This window comes from Urocitellus parryii, chromosome 4, assembly GCF_045843805.1.
Source record: "Urocitellus parryii isolate mUroPar1 chromosome 4, mUroPar1.hap1, whole genome shotgun sequence".
In the NCBI taxonomy this organism is placed as follows: Eukaryota; Metazoa; Chordata; class Mammalia; order Rodentia; family Sciuridae; genus Urocitellus; species Urocitellus parryii.
This window is the reverse complement of record NC_135534.1, coordinates 47,745,399-47,768,649: the sequence shown is the minus strand read 5'-3', so window position 1 is coordinate 47,768,649 and position 23,251 is coordinate 47,745,399. Positions and strand designations below refer to the sequence as shown.

At 33.6% G+C, this 23,251-nt stretch overlaps 1 protein-coding gene across 21 annotated transcripts in view; it reads right to left on the bottom strand.

Annotated features, from left to right (window-relative positions):
* The window catches only part of Sox6 (SRY-box transcription factor 6), a 570,577-nt gene that overhangs the window by 192,740 nt on the left and 354,586 nt on the right, over positions 1 to 23,251 (bottom strand). For all 21 annotated transcript variants that reach the window (XM_077798166.1, XM_026399004.2, XM_077798165.1 and 18 more), the window contains one exon: positions 2,814 to 2,986. In XM_077798166.1, the coding sequence (XP_077654292.1) occupies positions 2,814 to 2,986 (173 nt within the window). The remainder of the gene's footprint in view (positions 1 to 2,813; positions 2,987 to 23,251) is intronic.

Genomic DNA, 23,251 nt, shown 5'->3' with positions numbered 1-23,251 from the left:
ATCTGCACTGGTTAGTTTGATATATCATGGGACTTTGGAAATTCCATCCTTATAAGGACAGGAAAACTCTGGCCACATTGGTCTAAAGAGTTTAATTTGGATGTAAAAAGTAAAATCTGTAAGCAAAGACAAGAAAAATCTTTCTATTACTGTATAATATCATCTACTTTGAAGAAACCTTTTCTGATGGAAAGATCTTTAGCACTGATATGCTTAGAAATATTGTCAAATATTGTCATTGTAAAGAGTTTAAAAATGTTAGCTGTGCGCAGGGTGCATGCCTATAATCCCAGCAGCTTGGGAGGCTGAGGCAGGAGGCTCAAAAGTTCAAAGCCAGCCTCAGCAAAAGCGAGGTGCTAAACAACTCAGTGAGACTCTGGCTCTAAATAAAATACAAAAAAAAAAAAAATAGGTCTGGGGATGTGGCTTAGTAATCAAGTGCCCCTAAGTTCAATCACTGGTACCTCCCCCAAAAAGAGTTTAAAAATGTTTAGCTTTTCTGTTGATGTTATATGTGATCTGCAAAGCATTTGAAACAAACAGCTGTAATTTAACATTTATCCACTTATTCTTTCCAGGGGACTATGCTTATTTTACAGTAAAGGATCCACATACAGGTTTTACATTCCCTTTGCCTCACCCAACAATCTAATTCAACATCTTAACATATTATCTGCTCTAACAAACAAATATTAACCATTTAATGCAAGCCCTGTAAGAAGAAAGAATCTGCCCCTCAGGAGGGCAAACAAGGTCCTTAGCATAATGGTGTTTACTACGAAGCATGAGTTAGGCATAAGGCTGCTTATTGCCTCTGAAATGGAGCTGCTACAGTTTGAAGTCCAGGGAGATGCTCCTTATTTGGAACATACTCACTGCCAACCAAAGCCAGAGAGAAAAGTGGCCAAAGAACACTTATTGAAGAATTTGGTTTAGTGGAGCCTGGTAGGCAAGTGCTAAAGTCTTGTCTTTTCATTTCTTCTTATTCCAAAAGCCAGTGTTCTAGAATAAGATACGCTGGAAGATGTAAATCAGTCCCAGGCCCCAGCTATATTCTTCCGGAACTTTTTTGACTCTCTAAGTCAGGGGGAATGCCCCAAACACATCTCATTCAATGTAAAATGACACAATATAGCAGTCTGCTCCCAAATGTTGTTTTCTGATTTCTGGTAATAACTGGCTCATACTGGAATGTGTGGAAAAGCTGCTCCTGACATAGACTTCAGTTTGAGAAATGGAGCTACTCCTTCCCAAAGCTTTATAGACAAAATGGAAACAGTATTTAATCAGGTTGGAACAGCCCACTCTGCTTGTCACTACTCAAATCAGAAATGGACAACTCACTCTGCAGCTCCAGGTATAGATGCTGGATCCTTTGAATATTTATTTCTTCTTAGCAAACTAGTGAAACACCACTAGGCATCTAATATTGATGGCCCCTCCTAAATGATAAAGTGCTGCATAGAAATGCATCCAAAACACCACAGTGCAATTACTATCATCCACTCTAGACGTATGGGTTTGACACAGTGAAGTATGGTACATAAGCACCATGTGGCTCAAATTCTGAATTTTATTTGCCAATCGGTTGAGCTACATGCTCGCTTCATTGAGCATGACAACCTAGTTTTAAGTGTCATTTAATTTTCATTTTGAAATATAATTACAAAGTGTTCACTGTAAGATATCACTCGTCTGCAAATGTGTCAAGATTAATTTGTGCTAGCTTATTCACAAGTGTCAATAGTTAATTACTGTGTCATCTCTGGATGGCTAAATGACATTCTAACTTCTGATTTTTTACAGTGTTCCTTTATGTTATTTTCCATTAGGGGCTGAGTCCATATTCCTACATGTGGGCAAATATTCAAGCATATAAAATACCAGACGTCACAACTCATTAAAATCAACAGAGCATATATTGCTCTATATACCCCTATAAAATACATTTAACTGAAAAGATAATTCCAGTAATAATGTCAGATTCCTAAAAACTGAACATTAATTTGGGTCTGTATGATCTAAAGCATCAGGGACTACTCTATAGGATCATTGTTGTTAGATTAATGTACTCTATGAGACAAGAAAAACATTTGGGCAAGTGATTTATTTTTTAAAAGATACACATTTAAACTTTGCTATTTTTTCTTTGCTTTTATTTCTAAGTCAATCAAGTTGAATTCTTTTAGGAACTATGTACTAATTTGTTTTTAATGATTTACCTATGCTATAAATAGTGGCCATGTGATTTATTATCCAAACAAAGATAACTTTAGTGAAAAGGGGTAGGGCATTAATAATTATCCTGGAAAACAAGCATAAACCAGGGATATTTGGAGCAAACCATGATATATGTTCACACTAGCTTCAAAGCCAGAGAAAAATCATTGGATCAGTGAGCCAAAAGATCCTCAAAGTTTTTCTAGAACGGAAGTACCTTTTACTGGCTAAAAGTAAAGCCCAGAGAAGTCACTTACCTACAATTTAACTACATTGGGATTACCTGCCATGCCTATAAGAAAGAGTATGCCTGAGTAATTTGTCAAATCCAAACCTTCTGAAACAGTATATTATCTAAGTTAGTTAGCCCCGTTGCTATGATGCCTTTCTTTATTTTCCACAAATGTCCTCAGTTTTCCTGAAGACTATAGACTTCCAGAAGGCTTCTTTTTTACCTTCCTCTTTCCTTTTAAAATTTTTTTTTTTTACTCTTTTGAAGAAAGCTTACAATAAATAAAGCAATCAATGTGACTACTCTCTGAGCTTGGCACATTCCAAATCCCTAGTTCGGCAGCTCCTTTTGCAGGGCTCACCTGTTCTTGCTGTTGGCGAGCAAGGTCCATTTGCTGCCGTTGTTTCTCAATTTGCGAGGCTGCCAGTTTTTTCTGTTCATCGTGCGCTGCCAGGAGCTGCTCCCGTAAACTGATCAGTTGGGTAATCATGGTGGAGAGCTGCCGTTCTTTTTCTGCCAGGCTCTCAGGTGTACCTAAAATGGAAGTGAGAAGAGATCTTCACAAGCTTGAGGAATATCTGAAGGAATCAGGGAAAAAGGCAGATTTTAGAAAGGGACTCCCTTAGACACTTGAAGATCTAGGACAATGACTTATAAACTATTGTGAGCACAGGAATGCCACAGGGTAATTATAGCAATGGAATGAATGCTGGGTTCATCATTGTCCCTGCCAAGAAAAACTACTGTCACCATAAAATTCTAATGTAATCTTCCCCTCTACCTCTAAAAACAAAAATAAAGCATAAATATCTACCATATTCTCTCCTTTCTACCACACTACCCTCAATCTATCTGACTGGAAACCTATAAATTCATCACCAAAGATCTGCAACTATGAATTATATTAGCATTCCATAGTCACTTCTGTCCTTAGCAACTAACACAGTATCAATAGCTAAGACATTGGAGGTGCTTAACAAATGTTTTTAAGGAATTTTATGGTCATTGTCCTCAATTTTTCTCTATTGTGCAAAGACGTTTCTCTGAAGTTCAGAAGTCAGGGGTCAATCTCTTGATCATGGAGTGAGTTCTACTGAGAATAAAAACTGCCTCAGGTAAGAAGGGATTGAATGTGATTTTTTTTTTTCCCTAAGAAGGGATCAAGCTAAAGTCCCCAAGTTCATTCTTAAAGACAACAATGTAGCTTGGGGGGCTCTCTCACCCCTTTGCCATTCATCATTCTTCAAAAAAAAAAAAAAACCACATTTCGAGGTTGAAAAGGTTATGCATAAGGATATGCTGTTTAATGAATATGATGTTGCTGAACACTTATGGTATGCACTAATGGTGCTGAACAGTCTTTTTATGGACAAATTGCACAGCTCTCCTAAGTAAAGGGTACAGAATCCTTTTGTGAATCTAAATTAGAGCATTTTACTGCAGCATAAGATAAGAATTTCAACCTACTGTATTTGAACCACACAGGTTTCATTATGAAGAAATGATCTATGATTTGAAAGCTTTTCAGAAAGATGCCACTAGCTGTCAAAGGGGACAAAGATTGCCAATTTTTGTATATGTGGAAGGAAGACTTCCAACCTCCTTATGAAACCCTCCTTATTCCTATTAAGAAAGCAGCAGAACAATCTGAGAAGCTAAAAATATTTTAATTATGAATGGCCCCAAGGAGAAAACTTATCTTCAGAGGATGTTGGCTAGAATTTGGCTAGTGCATGTTTCCCACAAAATAAGGATGATCTTGGCAAAGAAGCTACCTTGGGATTATTAATGTCAACCCAGGTCCTTAAAATAAAAGAGCTATCTATATCCTTTTAAAAAACCACCGAGCTAAAAGAGTACCTAAAATCAAAATTCAAAGAAAAGAAAAATAGCAAGAAGTTAGGAAGCATATTCCCCTGAAAAGGAAAGAAATACTGTAACAAGGCTGGTAACCAGATATTCTTTCTAGCTCCAGAATTGATTAAAACGTGTTTGTATTACAGCAATAGGTAAAAGGAAAAACTTCTTGATCCAGAATTATTAAATCACAAAAATGTAAAAGCAGTTTCCCTAAGGAGATTATAAAATCTCTTCAAAAGCACTGAGAAGCTCACTAATGTACATGTCAATGTATACAGGAACAAAAAGATACAAGACAAAAAATGTATTTGTTTACTTATTTCATTAATTTTTAATTCTATAATATATCCTGAATGGTAACTGTGGGTCAGGTACTATAATATCAAGTAACCATAGGTATAAAAGTACACTACAATTAAATAAGAATTAAAGACAAGACAAATATTTGGGGGGAGCTTTAACCAGGTTTGGAAGGCCCAATTTCAAGGAAAGTAACCTGAAAAAGTATAAAGAGGAGAATGAATAGGAGTTAGCTAGGCAAAGAGTTGGAGAGTGGCTTGATTGAGGAGCTTTCTAGAAAATATGAAACATTGCTGTGGTAAAGGAATTACAACAGAAAAAAACGGTTATTAGAGAGTGGCTGGTGGTCAAGGAGCTTTCCAGGAGAAGCAAACAATATAGGCAGAGGACCTCTGTGTGTGTGTGTGTGTGTGTGTGTGTGTGTGTGTGTGTGTGTGTTGGGGGCGGGGATGTATGGGGTTTTGAATTCTAATAATTTAAAACAGCTAAAGTATTTTAAGCAAGAGTAATGTGGTCATTCTGACTGTGATGTGGTGGGAATGATTGAAAAGTTATGAGGTAAATGGAATATGTGCACTTTTTATTACATATATTTATTGTGCAGTATTCTAATCTACATTTAATTTTCTTGTTATACCTATCAATATAAGGTGAGTTAAGAAAAGGCTTATTAGATACTAGGGTAGTTTCTATACTTCATTGCCCTATTAATAAAGAGCTTCCACTGAACATTTGGGCAAGGGTCAATACAAGAATTGAATATGATATTTAGATTTCCTAGTAAAGACTGGATAATTTTCTCTTCTCCTACCTGAACATGGGAGAATAAAGTCTTTTCAATTATCTTTGATTTATTGCCCTTCCTCCTCTGCATGGGAAACACAGAAGCTAAGGATAATATAGAAATGACTTCCTAGCCTCTTCTTTTTAAAGTGTAGTCTACAAATGCAGTGGCTAGTCCACTGCTAATAAATATGCATAGTTAGATTTACAGAACTGCACCATCTGAGTCAACTTCAAATCATGAAGACAGTCAATGTATAACCATAAAGATCTAATTTGAAAAAGACATTCAAATGGTTTAATTGTAAACATTGGGATACATTTAAATAAATTTTTCATTTGACTTAGATCCATGCTTAAAATGAAAACAAAGCAGAAACTAGTATTTTTAAGGTAAGGTTTTAGGATTTAGTTACTCTTAAGTCTGTCACTATCTTTTCTTTAAATGTGAAGAATATTAATATATTTTGAATAGATATGAATGGCATAACAACAAAGGAAGTTAGAGTGATATGCAGTAGTCTTAACAAATCTAAAACAGATATATATACACACACACACATATACATGTGTGTGTGTGTGTGTGTGTATGTATGTATATATATATAGTCATGCAGCCCCTGGGGCTCAAATTAAGGAAAAATCAATTTATATAGTATAATAACTTATGTTGTCTAAATTGTGTTTGGGGGGGTGTAATTTTTTCTGTTCTTTAATCACTATATTTGTTCACTGTATTTGTTATTATGGTTTAAAGATAGGCATTTAAACATGGTGCTGGATTTTTCTGTTTTCATTAACAGCAAGTATTTATGCTCCTGTAATAAAAAATAACATCAAGACTGAATCACACTGACCAATCAACCTGAAACATAAGTCATTTCATTTAATCAAAGGAAAACTTTGCCATAGCAAAGGAACTGGAACTGCCAGAGTCACTGAAGGAACAGACAACTTATGGGACACAACAGGGCAACCTAAATATAGCCAGGTTATGTTAAGGAGGCAAAAGACTACAGAATGCTCTTTTAAATTAACTGAGTCTATGTAGAAAGTCTTACCCTAAATCATGATAAAAATCAACTTGGAAAAAAACGTAGATCAGATTCTGAGAACCTGCTGGGGCCAGCAGAGGTCATCAGTAGCTGCCTAACCTCATCTGTTTCACATCCTTCAGGCTATCTTAAGATGATTCTCTAAAAAGCACTGCCAGAAAATAGGCTCTTCTCCCACCCACACAAAAACAGAGGTAGTTTCACAAACCACAAAAAGGGAACCAGCAAAAAAGCTTCTGTACCAGGTTCTCTACAAGTCAGCATGCCTGCTTTTATCCAATATCACACACAGTGTATGCCTGACACTCTCCACTGTAAACTGGATCTATTCCCCAACTCCAAAGACAGTGAAGCAGGTTTTTTTTTTTTCTTTTTCTTTCTTTCTTTCTTTTTTCCCCCTTTTTGTTCCATGAGGTCGTCTTTATCCCCAAACCACATCTGTCTTGAGTTTCTCTCAGATTAGTCAGGTGGATCAGTGCTCCCCAGGGCCTGCTCCAGCTGAAGTATTTTAATTTGACTAAACACCTGATTTATTTTATCTCTCCGATGAGAAAGGCAGTTTGTCTTAATAGAGCCTGTCAGCCCACAGCCCCATTCACAGCAATTTACAGGCAGCCAGGGACGCTGGAAGAGAAGAGTGCCGTGATTCTGTATTTTATCCTCCTCCAGAAAGCACCTAAAAGCAGCTATTCACTGCTACTGCATGTGGCATTTTAGAACTGAATTAGCTTTTTATTCAAGTAACTACACTTGTTGTGAATAGCTTATCTGTAAAATTGCTACATTCACTACTGATTTTATTAACCTTTGGCTCTATCACAAAATGGTCTTCAGTTAGGAAAGACCTTTAAAATTGACACATTTTTTTCTTAGGGGCCTTTATTCCAGTGACTTCAGATTTACTGAATTTGATCCATTGAATTCTTTACCAGTTGTACTTAAAATTTTGAGTCTCAATAGGAAGTCAATAGTGCATAAATAAGGAAACACTTTTCAAAATGTAAATATGATGGCAATTTACCTCATCAAAAGTTTTCAAATACCATCTTTTATTATAACAGTTTCAAAATCAGCCCTCTACCCTTTTTTTTTGGTCATAATCTAAAGAACTTGAAAAAAAATTAACTAAAATAGACAATTTTTTTTAACTTCACAAACTATAGCTACCTGTCTTCAGGCCTAAAGCCACAGAGAAAACACAAAATAAATGAGAATCTAAGTAAAATAAGATAAACAATGTAATTCCCTTCTTGGTGGAAAATAAATGATAAAAGTAAAAAATCAAGTTGAATATTGATTTAAAAGCCTTTTTGTTTCATCTAAGTCCATAAAAGTTAGCACCACAATCTGCCAGTTAGTTTTTCCCTTATGAAATGTATATAATTAAAATTGGTGGTGCTAGAAATAAGACCCAGCATTAGGAAGTCACTGAAGCCTCCAGATCTGGACAAGGCAGACAACTTGCAGGGCACTTCATATATGGAGATTGCAAGCCTTGCCTCTTTTATAATATTCCCATACCTATAACTTTTACTATATAGCAATTTTAAACAAGTCACACTTCATACCTGTTCTCTGAATGTAGATCACTGCCGTATGATAACTAAATTTATCTAATGAGAAAACCCAGAAAGGAGCACAGTGGTAGAGGGAGGAACAGAGAACACTAGAGATAAGGAGAAAGTACAGGGACAACTGAAATGAATTTTGTGAATTTCTCTGCATGCTTTTCATTTTTAATGAAACGAAGGGCAGTGGTGCTAAAACAATGTTGACCAAGCAAAATAAAACTGATTCAACAAATGACATTATCTGGAAATATGTCTGAGGGAATTTAGAATAAAACATATACCTGAACATTCTCCTTTACTGGATCCCTGCACAAATTACTTTAATAAACTTAATAAGAACTTAACAATGAAATTACAGAAGCCTGGTTAGCTAAAAAGTGCCTGTGTGTAGAGTGATGGGAGAACCGCCAGTGACACTGGAGCAGAGTTCTGAGGAAGATATGCTTTTCCACATCAATCCTACAAAGATTAAAGCACTTAACAGTAATTCCAAAGCAACATTAATCAAGGATTTCAGCCAACAATCAAGAAAGATTTTAAATTAAGTTGAAAAGAAAAGCGCTTAAGAATCAATTCCCTGGTCAGTTCTAATTTTTTTTAATGGACATTGTTTGAGAAGAAAGGCCAAATACAATGCTAGTCATAAAAGAAAGCAGCATTTGATCTTTTCTGCTCACAGATAACCTGGTTAAACGCTGCATCTTACACAGCAGCCCCCTCACACATCAGATGGACTGTGATGTCTCCACTTCACAAGCTCAGTCCATCATTTAGCAATGGCCTTTTTTGATATAGCCTTCTTTTAAATGTCACAAAATAGGGCAGCAAAAAGTCAACAAAAAAAATAAACAGGGGAAGCTGAAGAAACCAACAATCTATCAGAAGGTCCCCTGATAAAAGTTACTTTGTGGTGACTGCCTGAGAAAGGAATCCCTGTCCCAATGTACCAGCAGCCAATTTGAGTTCTGAATCCAACAGCAGTTTTAAAAGCTTTCCACTCTAAAGGGCCCCAGTGCATCATAAAGATAAAGGATTTCAGTACAAAACCACCACAAAGACCTCTATTATCTTATCTGTCTTTGGTTACAACAGCTGAACCAATATGACTAAATTCTGAATGACTTTTTTCAAAACAGCAGAATACTGGAATTTCTTTGTTTTCTCATCAGTCAGCTATTGTCATTGCTCCCATATGCTACCATCCACTCTTCAGTAAATAAAAAGTTTAATAAATGCAGCAATTGTACTCTTAGCAATCACTTAGGGACCACTCCACAGGAAGCTTGCCTCATGGGTTGAGAGGTACATGCTTTGTTTTTTTTTCCCTCACTGAATCTATGAGAATTTCCTTTTAAAGATGTAAAGGACTCTCCTTTAAAATCTACTGTGTCCAAACAAGACAAGGAGACTCAGGTACTCCCCAAATCAAGATCAAATTCTCCTCAATACCAGGCACACTCACCTCTCTTTCAGCTTCCCCTCTTCCTGGCTACAAAAGGAAGTATATTTCCTGGATCAACTGAGGTCTATTCATGTTGCAGATCCTAATAGAGCAAGAACAATCCATGGAATCCTGCCATCTAGCTCCCAACCTCACAGCTGGGCCTTCAGCCCATTGTGCTTTATTAGCCTATCATTTTGGGATCCGGAAATGAAGGTATCCAGAAACATCCCCTCTTCAGTATAAGACAGACTGCCTTTACAATACAATACTACAGTTATCAGTCAATGGATATATGTCTATAACCTACACATCAATATAATAATTTCTAGCTTTTAAGAAACATGGAGTTCTTTGGGCCTTTATGGGGGAAAACAAATATCACTTGAGTATGACAGGATTTGCTTTTCTAGAAGCTCCATCTGAGTCAGGACTTATGAAAAGGGCTACTAAGAAAACAGACATTATTTATGAGCTATTGTCTTTAACTCTCTTATGTACTGTCTTATTTAATCCTCACTCTAAAAGTTGCATTGTTAATTTTTTTCACAGATGGAAAACTAGGCTACTAAGAGGTAAAGTAACTTGATCAAGTCGCAGAGAATGTGACTGGATTTGAATTCAAGTTTTCTGATTCCCATTTCAAGTAAATCTGGAGTCTAAGGAAAAGGTAATTTTCCTTACCTCAAACCTAGAATATACTACATTCAGAGAATTTCTAAGAATAAGAAGCAAAACTCTGAGATACCTACAGGGCATTCAAATGCCCTGTAAGTCTCAGAAATATATGACTAAAACATTTTTAAAATGGAAAAGAAATATGTGACTTCTCAGTAAGGCTTTGTTTACAACTAAGAAGTTTAAAAGATTGGCTAGGAAATCACACAAAGAGTTTGGTAAATTGAACTTTGACATATTATAGATGTGAAAACAGATCTTGACATTAAGTGACATGCCTGGAGTTACTCAGGAAATTAGCAACCAGTCTGGCAGACAAGATCCTCTGTATGCTTATTCCCCAACCCTTCTCTCCCCAAACAGCATATGGCCTCCTGGTTGCAAGCCCAAATACAATGATTATGCAGAACACGGCATTCTCTGGCATTCTCCGACATTCTCCAACATTCCAGATACAATATTTACAACACCCATGAAAGTCTGAGCAATACACTCAAATATTTGCACAAGTCAAGTGTGCTGCTGCCCTTGGTGCAGTGTATCTGTAGGCTAAGACAGTCAAGTGCTAGCCAACAGGAAGCTACATGGAGAAATCTAGGAAGTGAGCCTAGCAGTGTTTGAGAAACCTCCCAGATACAACTAGGGCTTGAGAGAGTTTCCTATACCATATATAGTGTCCATTTCCAGGGTGTATTTACAATTTGCCTAGTATAAGTCAAGAGAATTGTTGGCCTAGCCCAATATGGCTTGCTGTGCTAGGTACACACACACACACACACACACACACACACACACACACACATATTTCTCACAATAGTCCTATGAAATAGGTCATATCATTATCCCAATTTTAAAGATGAGGACACTGAGGCATAAACAGGACATAACCTGCCCATATTCTAAGCAATTAAATCATATATCTAAAATTCAAAAGCAGGCCGACTTGCAACAGAATCTGTCCTCCTAACCACCATGATGAATGGAGAATGGGAATCTAGAATGTTCTACCTTCTCAAAATTACTTTACACAGCAGATAAAGTTTCTGAAAATTTCCTTACAATCTGTTTTATAAGGGTATTTGTGATTTGTTTTTCATTGAAATATAATGTTTCCCAAAGTGCTTATAAAAATAGAAGCATTGACCTAAAGAGGTATGCCTGGCATAATTTTTTATTTAAAATAGCCCCCAAACCTGCATAAGACCCTGCTGACCTTTCAGTCCAAGCCACAAACATCCACCACTGTTTATAGTTATCGTTCATTATTAACTTAGTTTCTCATTCTCTACCTCATGCTCACATTTTCTCCCTCTCACTCTGATCTCTATCCCTCCAAGTTCTGAACTCCTAATGCTGAGAGTCTCTACTCTGATTTCCTGTTTAATTCCACTGAGCCCCATAGGTGTATCTGGATATCCAAATAGTGAAATTTGGGCTTTTTCTAACAGACTGATTAGACTGGTCTTCTGGCTTTTTTTTTTTAACCTCATTTTGGATCCTCTATGAATACCCCATTCCAGGTCTGACATCATGAAACACATCCCTGCTACCAGTCGTTTCATCAGCAATCTAGATAGCTTCATCAAAACTCTTATTTCTCTATGTTGTTTATAGCTATCAGGACATTGCAGTGGGCATTGCTGTTGCTAGGACTGAGACTTTGATATGAAGGTGTGTGAAAAAAATCAATTAAAATGAAACTGAACAATAACTAAGGGAGAAAGTTTTACTTCCTTTCATCTGTTTGGCTGATACTAAAAGTTGTACATATTTGTGGAGTACCAAACAAAATGTATACATGTATGGTAGAAAGTTTGTGTTTCTATATAATTATATATAGTTTATAGTTTCCTGAAGTACACTATTGAGTATCTGATCAGGTAACAGGCGTACAATACTACAGTTTAGTCTCATTATGAGTCTAGAGAGGGAAAATGGAAATGGAAATTTCATATGGATTCTAAAATTGCTGTTTCTTTGTTCTTTCATAGTGAAAATATAGCTGGATAAATATTCTTTTCATTGTCAATTTTACCTTATTATGATTATAGTTATAATTTCTGGGTAAAATAGGCATTGCCAATTATATCTCATTGTATTATGAAAAAATGTTGTGTTTAGAAAGCTTCTTGGAAGGTCATCTAGGTTTCCCATGTAGAATTCACAATATTCAGACCACAAATACTAATAAATGTCAAAAAGAGAAAAAAAGACAAAGTCTGGGTCCTAAAATGGTCAAGCATCTCCTATCACAAGATTATTTTGAACATATTAAAGTAGAACGTGAATAAAATATTCAAAAGAACATTCTGAAGTCTTATAAAGATTAAATTAAAAGTCAGTGTGTATTTGTTCAACCTATAAATGATCGTTAGTTTAGTCATAAATAGAATGTCCTATCCTCATTCTAAAACATTCTCTCACAGATGCAGAACTTGATTCAAGACCTTTAAAGAGTTAAGCTGTCATTTTATATAATAACTATAGGTTGTGAATGGAATTTAAAAAGAAGTTTATAAAACTCATTTTCTAACTTTAAAATGTTCCTGGTTTTATGATTCTCAAATCAATGAAAACAAGGACTTTCAATTAATTTTTTTAACTTGAAGGCAAGAGCTGGATATGTAATCCAGAAACAAAAAGAGAAAAATATTTTATCCTCATAGAGAAAAGATAAAGGAATACCACTATGAATGTGGTACTACGAAAAAATAATATCAGCAGTGACAGACACTGGATTTTTATATTAATTTATTTATTTTGTTGTTGTTGACGAACAAAATACCTTTATTTTAATGTGGTGCTGAGAATAGAATCCAGGGCCTCACATGTGCTAGGCAAGTGCTCTACTATCCCAGACACTGGCTTTTGCAGTAACCCAAAAGCCAGTAAGAACATCACTGAAATAAGGAGAATGATTTAAGTGTAATCAGTAAAAATATTCTTGTTTGTAAATAGTGGCTCTGCAAAAACATTACTCACATGTACTGCCTCTCTGCTGGACTCTCATGACTCCTATCCAAGTTTAAAGGCTCTGCTTTGAATTAGATAAGAATCTGCTATAGTGCTACTTATTAATTTTATAGAGAAAATTGGTGGGAAGGAAGAGCAAATAATGGATCACAATGTATACCCTCTACCTGAATGTTGTTAGCTCCTTAGGTCAGGGACTATGTTACATACATCTCTATGACAAAGCATATACATAACAGTGCCTAGCATTTATTTTGTGCTCAGTAAAGTTGAAATGAACTAATAACAAACTCTAAAACAGTAGTTTTCAAATAGTAGGATATAGGCAGCCACCCCAATTAATAAACAAGATGGAATTGTTGAAATCCAGGAGTAATAGAACCAGATTTTATTTGCTTCCAGAATTTGGTAATCAATGTGGAAACTCTGGCCATCTCCACTGCTGTGTAAGTAGTTGGTAATCAAATCCAATGAAAAGATTAAGTTAAAGAACTTAAACAACAACAAATGTATACTCAGATTCAAAGAACAATTTTGAGCACTTATGATAGTTATAATTAGATAGTTATATATATATGGACATAGTTCAAATACTGTGTCCCAGGGTTAGTAATTAGCATTTTTATCTCTATTTCAAGAAACTTGGGAAAATGAGTCTGAGGAGAGTTAAAATATGTCCAAGATTACATAGCTTGTAATCAATAGAGTTGGTCTGATCTCAAAGCTAAGCCTTTCTCCAGTAAGCCACAGTGGGTTTTATTAAAAAACAAAAAACAACAACAAAAAAGTCATTTAAGGCCATGACTCCATACAAAGTCTTTAAGAAGTACTTCTGCATTTAAAAAAAATTTAAATACCTTATTGGTGGATATAATTATATTATAAGCTAATTTATGTTTAGAATAATTTTAATACAATATTATTTAAGATCCTATAAACAGTAAATGAGGTAAAGGGAACTGAATCTACATCAACAAATTTGAAAGTTCTCTAGTCAGAAAAAGTTGTATCTAATACACAGTTCTATGGATGTAAACTATATATTCAAAATGCAAAATCAACTGGAGGACTACATAAATTATACAGACTAAGCATTTATATGGGAAACATTTCAAATAAATTTATAGTATTGTATAAACCCCTTTTTTATTTTAAATTTTTTATGTGTTTTAATTAGTTATACATGACAGTAGAATGCATTTATGTACTTTGATATATCATACATAGTTGGGATATAATTTCTCATTTTTCTGAGTGTACATGGTGCAGAATCATATTGGTCATGTAGATACACACACACACACACACACACACACACACACAGAGTAATAATGTCTGTTTTATTCTACTATCTTTCCTATCCCCACATCCCCTCCCCTCCCCTCCCATCACTTTCCTCTACCTAATCTAAGGTAACACTGTTCTTCCCTAGTGTTCCCTGCCTTATTGTGAATTAGCATCCACATATTAGAGAAAACATTCAGCCTTTGGTTTTATGGGATTGGCTTATTTCACTTAGCATGATATTCTCCAAATCCAACCATTTATTGTCAAATGCCATAATTTTATTCTTCTTTAAAGCTGAATAATATTCCATTGAGTATATATACCACATTTTCTTTATCCATTCATCTATTGAGGGACATTTAGGTTGGTTCCATAGTTTAACTATTGTAAATTGAGCTGCTATAAACACTGATGTGGCTGTGTCAGTATAGTATGCTGAATTTAAGTCCTTTGGGTATAAACCAAGAACTGGGATAACTGGATCAAATGGTGGTTCCATTCCCAATTTTCTGAGGAATCTCCATACTGATTTCCATAGTAGTTGAACCAATTTGCAGTCCCACCAGCAATGTATGAGAGTACCTTTTCACCAAGTCCTCACCACTCTATATAGTTGCCTGTATTCTTGATGATTGCCATTCTGACAGGAGTGAGATAAAATCTTAAGAGTAGTTTTTGATTTGCATTTCTCTAATTGCTATAGATGTTGAACACTTTTTTATATATTTGTTGATCAACTGTATTTCTTCTTCTGTGAAATGTCTGTTCAGTTCCTAAGCCCATTTATTGATTGGGTTATTTGGTTTTTTGGTGTTAAGTTTTTTGAGTTCTTTATATATCCTAGAGATTAATGCTTTACTAGAAGTGCATGTGGTAAAGGTTTTTTTCCCAATCTGTAGGCTTTCTCCTCATGTTCTTAATTGTTTCCTTTGCTGAGAAGAAGCTTTTTAATTTGAATCCATCCCATTTATTGATTCTTGATTTTACTTCTTGGGCTTTAGGAGTCTTGTTAAGGAAGTCAGATTCTAGGCCAAAGTGGTGAAGATTTGGGCCTATTTTTTCTTCTATTAGGCACAGGGTCTCTGTTCTAGTGCCTAAGTCTTTGATCCACTTTGAGTTGATTTTTGTGCAGCATGAAAAATAGAGGCTTAATTTCGTTTTGTTACATATGGATTTCCAGTTTTGCCAGCACCATTGGTTGAATAGGCTATCTTTACTCCAATGAATGTTTTTGGCACTCTTGTCTAGTATGAGGTAACTATAAATTATGTGGGTTTGTCTCTGTGTCCTCTATTCTGTACCATCTACACGTCTGTTTTGTGCCAATACCAAGCCGTTTTAACATCATGTTCTTTCAATAAAATTGAATTATGTCAAGACACTAATCAGAGCACAAGTTACAATTCTTTTTTTAAAAAAACTAGGTATATCAGGATTTTTATTTATTTAATTTTTTACACTTAACTTTTAATTATAATTATTAACACATATTAATCATACAAGTTAATGGGATTCACTGTGATATTTCCATACATACATATTTAATTGCTCAGAGAAAATTAATGCCAAAAGAGTCACAGTTGATTGATAAACTAATTCATTGTTATTAATGCCACCAAACCTTTTATATAGGAGGATGTTTTTTAAAATTATACTTTAGATGACAAAATATATTTGTTGGTTGAATTTCAAAAGTTAGAAGAATGAATTGACTGTCACTGCAGAGTGATCCAGATCAGCGTCACCAGTGTTTCCCAATACTTTTTTTTTTGATACCAGGTATTGAACCCAGGGACACTTAACCATTAAGCCACATTCCCAGCCCTTTTTAAATTTTTATTTAGAGACAAAGTCTTGCTAACCTACACCCTCAAATTGCTGAGGCTGGTTTTTGAATTTGTGATCTTCCTGCCTTAGCCTTTAGAGCTGCTGGGATTACAAGCATGAGCCAGCACACCTGGCCCAACATTTTTTTAATCTATGCCTCTTACTCAGTTTTAATATACTTCTACCAGACAAGATGATTTTGTCCAGCTGATTTGATTTCTATAGTTCAAGAAAGTATATTGAATAACCTTTTACAAGTTACAAGCAAACCTATTTATGAATCCTCTTCAATTTACCAAATTTAGTTAAATGGGTATTTGCAACTCATTTCTTTTGTACCTACAATTTTTAAAAAGTTGAAAAATACTTAAGGTGATAATTGACATTATGAAAACAATGCATTATTTCTATTATCCTGACACATCTGTAGAATATTTCTTTCTAAAATGTTGTTAAGTTCCTTTCAGTCTAAATACTTAACACTCGGTTCTAATAGTACTAAATTATCATTCACCAAGGAAGAGTTTATCTTGATGTGTTCCATAATAAAGACAATTTACCTAATCACCTTCTTGTAATAATAATGTATAAAACCTTTCTGAATTACTTGATACATGTCATTTGTCTTTTAACTTGTTTAACACAAGCTGATGCCTTTCCTCCTAGAACAGTTCCAACATAGAGTGAATCTTAAAAAAAAAAAAAAAAAACTTGTTGAAAGGAATTCTATCATGTGAAGTTGTTTATATGTTATCCAAACTAGGATACTTCTTAGGTGAAAACAAATTATTAAATAAAAAACACAGGTGTAAAATCCAGACAATCAAATAAACATTTCACCTCTGAATATTCCTACATTATCAAGAAGCTTTGGGGGGACACCTTACCAAGCCATAACACAATGATACTGAGAATTTCACTCTATAACCAGCATGTGATTGGTCATCTGTATGCTGTTTTAGAGATATTAATCATAATTTTTTTATTGATTGTTCAAAACGTTACAGAGCTCATGATATATCATCTTTCATACATTTGTCTCAATTGGGTTTTGAACTCCCATTTTTCCCCCAAATACAGATTGCAGAATCACATCTGTTACATACTCACATTTTTACATAATGGCATATTAGTGACTGTTGTATGAATGGTAGCAGAATACAACAGTTATTAATCATAATTTAAGTGATACTTTTTCAGAAATGGCAAATCAGGGTTTGTTTATTAGGAAAACAGTTATGTATGTATTTTGAAAGACATCAGTACCCACCACTGATCAAGTTTAACAACTGGAATATTCTATGAGCCACAAGAACCCTTACATTTCATTGGCCCACGTGGTGGAAAACTGGAGTCCTTCAGTGATTCTCAAGATCAGAATTTCCTTTAAATAAAAGCAAGATTATAAAGAACAACAGTCTGAGTTCCTTGGGAAACAAAGCATCAAAATAAAATCAAAAAATAATAATTAAAAAAAAAATTTGAAAAATGTAGAACAAAAATGCAGAGTTATAAAGGCTTACAGGCAAAATGAAATTAATTAAATCACACAGACATGTATTTAGTGAGGACATGTTAGCATATAGAAAATGACTGAGAAATATAAAATAAGAATCTCAAAAATAGCATGATTCTCATAATTTTGGGGATGTCTAATAAGAACTATTAGAATTTATAAAATATTTATTACATAAAAAAATTGTGTGTGAATCAAGAGATCTGGCTTCTAGTGCATTTTGCTACCTTGTACAAGTAACTCTTTGGGCCTTCATTTACCCATCTGTAAAATGAGTAGTTGGACTAGATCATGTATAAGGACACTTCTATTTGTTGATTACAGTTCTGGAAATATTCCTTGAGTGTAGGTTCTTAGCAATTCTAATATGTTATGAAAATTGTACAATTTTGCATGTCTCTATAAAGATCATTAATGTCTTGGTAGCACTTACAAAAAAACCTTACATTACTGAGAACTGATTATTCTCAGTAATGTAAGGTTTTTTACATTACATAAGAATGAATACATATTGTATATACACATACACATACCTCATTAGGTTAACATATATTAACATGTGTCCTAGCATTGACTTTCCAGGTATTTTTTTTTGCTTCATTTAAAAATAATCTTTATTTTAAAATCAGTTTCTTTTATAATATGTGATATTGAAACTAATGTCAATTTGGTCAGCAAACTCACTTATTCACAAAATACATTTTTATCTTTATATTCACAAGAGAAAAACTACTAGAATACAAGCAGAATATAGAAGGTGAAACTATATCCTTCTATAAAAGAGAAAATATAACTTTCAGTTATTTGACTTTCTACAGTTTTATATATAAGTTCAGTGAATTTGCATATTTTAATAATAATCAGGTTGAGGCAGTAATATGGTAAAGTGTTTAAAAGAATGAGCTCTACAGCCATATTGCTTAGTTTTAATTCTTAGCTCTCTCCCACTCTCTATTGCTGTAATTCTGGTAGTACTGATCTCTTTTATGAAACTGGAATAGTAATAGGGGGTTATAATTTGTATACAACTTAATACATATAAAGTTCTTGGAACAGTGCCTTCACATAGCACTCAGTAAATACTTGCATTATGATCATATGTCTCTATGAAAATCCATTGTAGAGTCTATCCTAACAATGAAAAATAAATGTTGCATAATATGAAATATTATCATTTATCTAATTTTAAATGTTTAATATAGCTCTATAATCATAGACACTTTTATTGACTATAAAACATCACTATTCCAACCTCTTGAAAGCTGGGAATTCAGGTATGGTAGATATGATTATGTAACTCCTTCAGTTTAAACTCTTCAATGGCACTCCACCAATATGGTCCAGGCTTTTTAACATAATCATATGGCACTTTCTGATTGTGCCCTTGATTTCCCAGCTAGTTTCATCTCTCACTTTTGTTTTCCAACTTTTAGCACCCTCCCATCCCAACTACAATTGCACACACACACAATAATTTCACAAAACTGTCAAATTCCCCAGAAAAGTCATTTCTCCCTCATGCTTCTAGATATTATATATGCAGTTCACATCACCTGAAACACTTTTCCATCCCTCTTTTCTACTGCAGTGTTACATCAAAAGCAAAATCTAGGAACAAAACAAATGTTTATCCAAAGAGGAAGATATAAAAGTTGTTGATAGCTAGGAATAACATGTAAACAGCACTTAAGATAATAAAAAGAATTAATTTATTCATTTAAAAATATGTACTGTTATTTCTATGTACTTTTCTAGATTCTGAAGGTTAATGAAAAAAATTTTGTCCCCAAGAATGACATAAATATAGTCTAAATTAATCTTTTTTATAAAAGGACTTTATGTATTTTTATTTTTAAAAAATCCAATTTTTACAAAATGGAATATGGGTAGAAATGTATTTCATACATATTTGCATACCAACGGTGGTTGTCTATGGCATATGCAATGAAGCTAGCACATGCAGAGTAAGGAGATAATTTTATGTTATTTTTACATGCTTTTATGGTGATATCATATAACAATTAACATTGATAAATGATCTTGTACAATTCTTGAAGTTATTAAGAATAACATGTCTCTTGCTCAAGGTTAACTCATTATTAATAAGTTTCTTCTTCCTAACATAAAAATATTACTTCTACTAAAGGTCACTCAGACACAGTTAAGAGAATAGAAATTGAAATTAGAAGATTTTTAAATAAATTAATTTCCTTCTATTTAATATTTTAAGTAATCATATAGACATTAGTCAATGAAACTTCAAAAATAAACATTTAATTTTCTTAGAATTCCTATGTCATTCACAGGCATTACAGGTGCAGCTATCAATTGACTCCCATACATTTAACTTTTATATGTTCCAGAAAGCAATTTGGGCACCAGCAGGGTACAAGTATAATACAGACACACACATAAATTATATGCATATAACTATTTTTATAATATTACCTGGATTTTTTTGTCTTTTTCACTCTATTGGCATTTTTCCTATGGTGCAAAGGCAATGGTGGGTGAAACTGCTGGTTCTGTAGCACAAACTAAGACAATGACACTGAATTGTACTGGTGACCAGTTAAGCCTTTTGTGACCATGCACTTGCATTTTTTAAAATGTCAGTTTCACTTAAAAATACCTGATGAAGTGGTAAGAAAAATATTAACTTTATTAAATCTCAACTTGGATTAAACTTTATAAAATAATATGCATACCTAAATGAAAACACAAATAAAATATTTCTGCCGCAAACCAAAATACAGTGGCTGTCTTTAGGAAAAGCACTTCTGTGATTTTTTGAGATATGAATTGAAAGCTTTTTTCATAAAACCATTTGTACTTGACAGAATGACTGACAGACTAAGAATGGTTTTTCAGACTTGGATCTTTAAAAGATATTTTCCAAAAACATGACATGAAGCAAGCTTTTTAATTCAACAAAAATAATTAGTAGTATGTATTGTCGATAACACAATCTGAAATTTCAAATTAACAAATGATATTAATAGATGTGATTCTTAAAGGGACCAAAAAAGGGAGGGAGGACAGGAAGGAAAGGGGAAGTACTTCGAAATTATATTGGCCAAAATATATTGTTGTATTGTGTGCATGTATGAATGTGTAACCACAAATCTCACCATTATGTATCATTATGTAATTATGTGCATTATACAATTATAATGCACCAATAAAATATGAAAAAATAAAAATAAAATTATTATATCATGAAATATAACAGCATTTAGAAACTCAGAAATCCAACATTTTCCAAATGACCACATGAGATGTTACAAAATCATGCACTGGTAAAAGAAACATTCAAAGTATAAGTTAGACCAATGGACATTCATGTAATGTAATAAAGTATGAAGAAGTCATTATGTTTCAGATTACAATTACAATTAACCTTTATACTACTTTTAAATTTTGATATAATAAAAAAAGTAAAACACCACAATTATCTGAAAAATGCCATTGAAATACTTCATTTGCTAAATATATGCATGCATGGTGCTTCACATACTTCAAATTAAAATAACATTACAACAGATTGAATGCAGAAGCATACATGAGAATTCAATCTTCTATTGAGCTTGACTTTAAAGAAATTTGAAAAATGTAAATCAGTGCCACTCTTTCAAGTTATTTTTGTAAACGTCATGTTGTTTAATAAACAATAGTTTTGTTATTTTTAATGAATTAATAAATGCTTGAATTTTTCCCTTTTTAATTTCTAATACTAAACACATCAATAGATATAGCCACAAAATAAAAAAATTTTGAGGTCCTCATTAATTTTTATTATTATTAAAACAGATTCAAATGTTTGCAAATTGCTGTCCTATATGTAAGTGATTCTGAGCCGCTAGTCTCAGTAGTCTGTGAGCAAACTGAGTTAACTGTTTCTCCAATTACCAAGTCATGATAGACACTCAAATATGTGCTGAATGTAAATGATCCTCAAAAATATTTCTGGAAAAACTAAATACAATTTTAGAATGAATGAAAAGTGTTGGTTTTAAATTAGAATCAAGTTTGAAAACTAGCTCTAACATTTACTAGGCTTTGAGATTTTAGACAAATTATTTATAATTTTTCTGAACCTTAGTTTTTCCACATAAGAATAAGATTTATATCTTTGTAGAGGAATTATTGTTAAATATTTGAAATATACTTTTTCAATGTTCTTAAATAAAAAGAGTATATGGAGGAATGTAACACACATACACTGTTGGTAGGAATGCAAAATGATATACCTGCTTTGGAAAACAATTATCAGTCCCTCAAAAGGCCAAACACAGTTACTATATGATCCAGTAATTTTTTTCCCTAGGTATATATTTATATTTATACCCAAGAGAAATGAAAATATATATCCACAAACAAAAACTTGTACAAAAATGTTCCATAATAGTAAAAAAATGAAACAACCTATATCCATCAACTGATGAATTGACAAAATGTGATATATATCCACATAGTGGAATATTATTTGACAATAAAAGTGAATGAAGTACAGATTCAACATTCCTACTCTAAAAATATGTAATCTGAAATGCTTCAAAATCTGGGAGTTTTGAGCACCAATGTCCTCATAAATGGAAAATTCCACACTTGACCTCATATGATGCATCCTAGTCAAAACACAGGCACACACAAAAAATATTGTGTAAAATTACCTGCAGGCATTATGTATAAGGTATGGATGAAACATAAATATTTTTTTTGTTTAGAGTTGGTTCCTATTCCCAAGGTCTCTAATTTTGTATAAGAAATATTCCAAAATCCCCCAAAATTCCAAAATCTGAAAAACTTATGTTCCAAGCATTTTTGATAAGGGATACTCAACCTGTATTCATACAAGCTAAAACATAAATGAGCCTTGACAACATTATTGAGCTAAGTGGAAGAAGTCAGCCACAAAAGTCCACATATTATATAATCCCATTTTCAAGAAATTTCCAGAATTAGGCAAATCTATAGAGATAGAAAGTTGATTAGTGGTTGTTTAGGGGTTGGGATAAAATGGAGGTGGCTGCTAAAGGGTAGGAAGGGTAGCAAAATAAAATAGACATTATTATTGCTGTATGTATATAGGTGACTATATGAACAATATGATTCTGCAAACTGTACAATCAGAAAAATGAGAAATTATACCCCATTTGATTCAAATGTATGAATTGTCAAGATCATTGTACTGTCATGTGTAGCTAATTAAAAAAAAGAGTAGCCTTTGAGCATTATATTCTAAAATTGATTGTGGTTCTGGCTGCCTAATATACTAAAAATAAAAGGATGAACTATATAGTTTGTGAATTATATCACAATAAAGTTGTTTCAAAGAATTTAAGAACATAGGTAAAAACACCTGGCAAAATGCTTGACACATACTGGAAGTTCAACAAATACTTTCTTTGTCTTAAAAATAACTGTTTTTCCAAATCCAATGACAAACCTAAGGAAATCACAAGAGTTTGAGCAGATTAGTTTAGACTACATAACTTTCATATTATG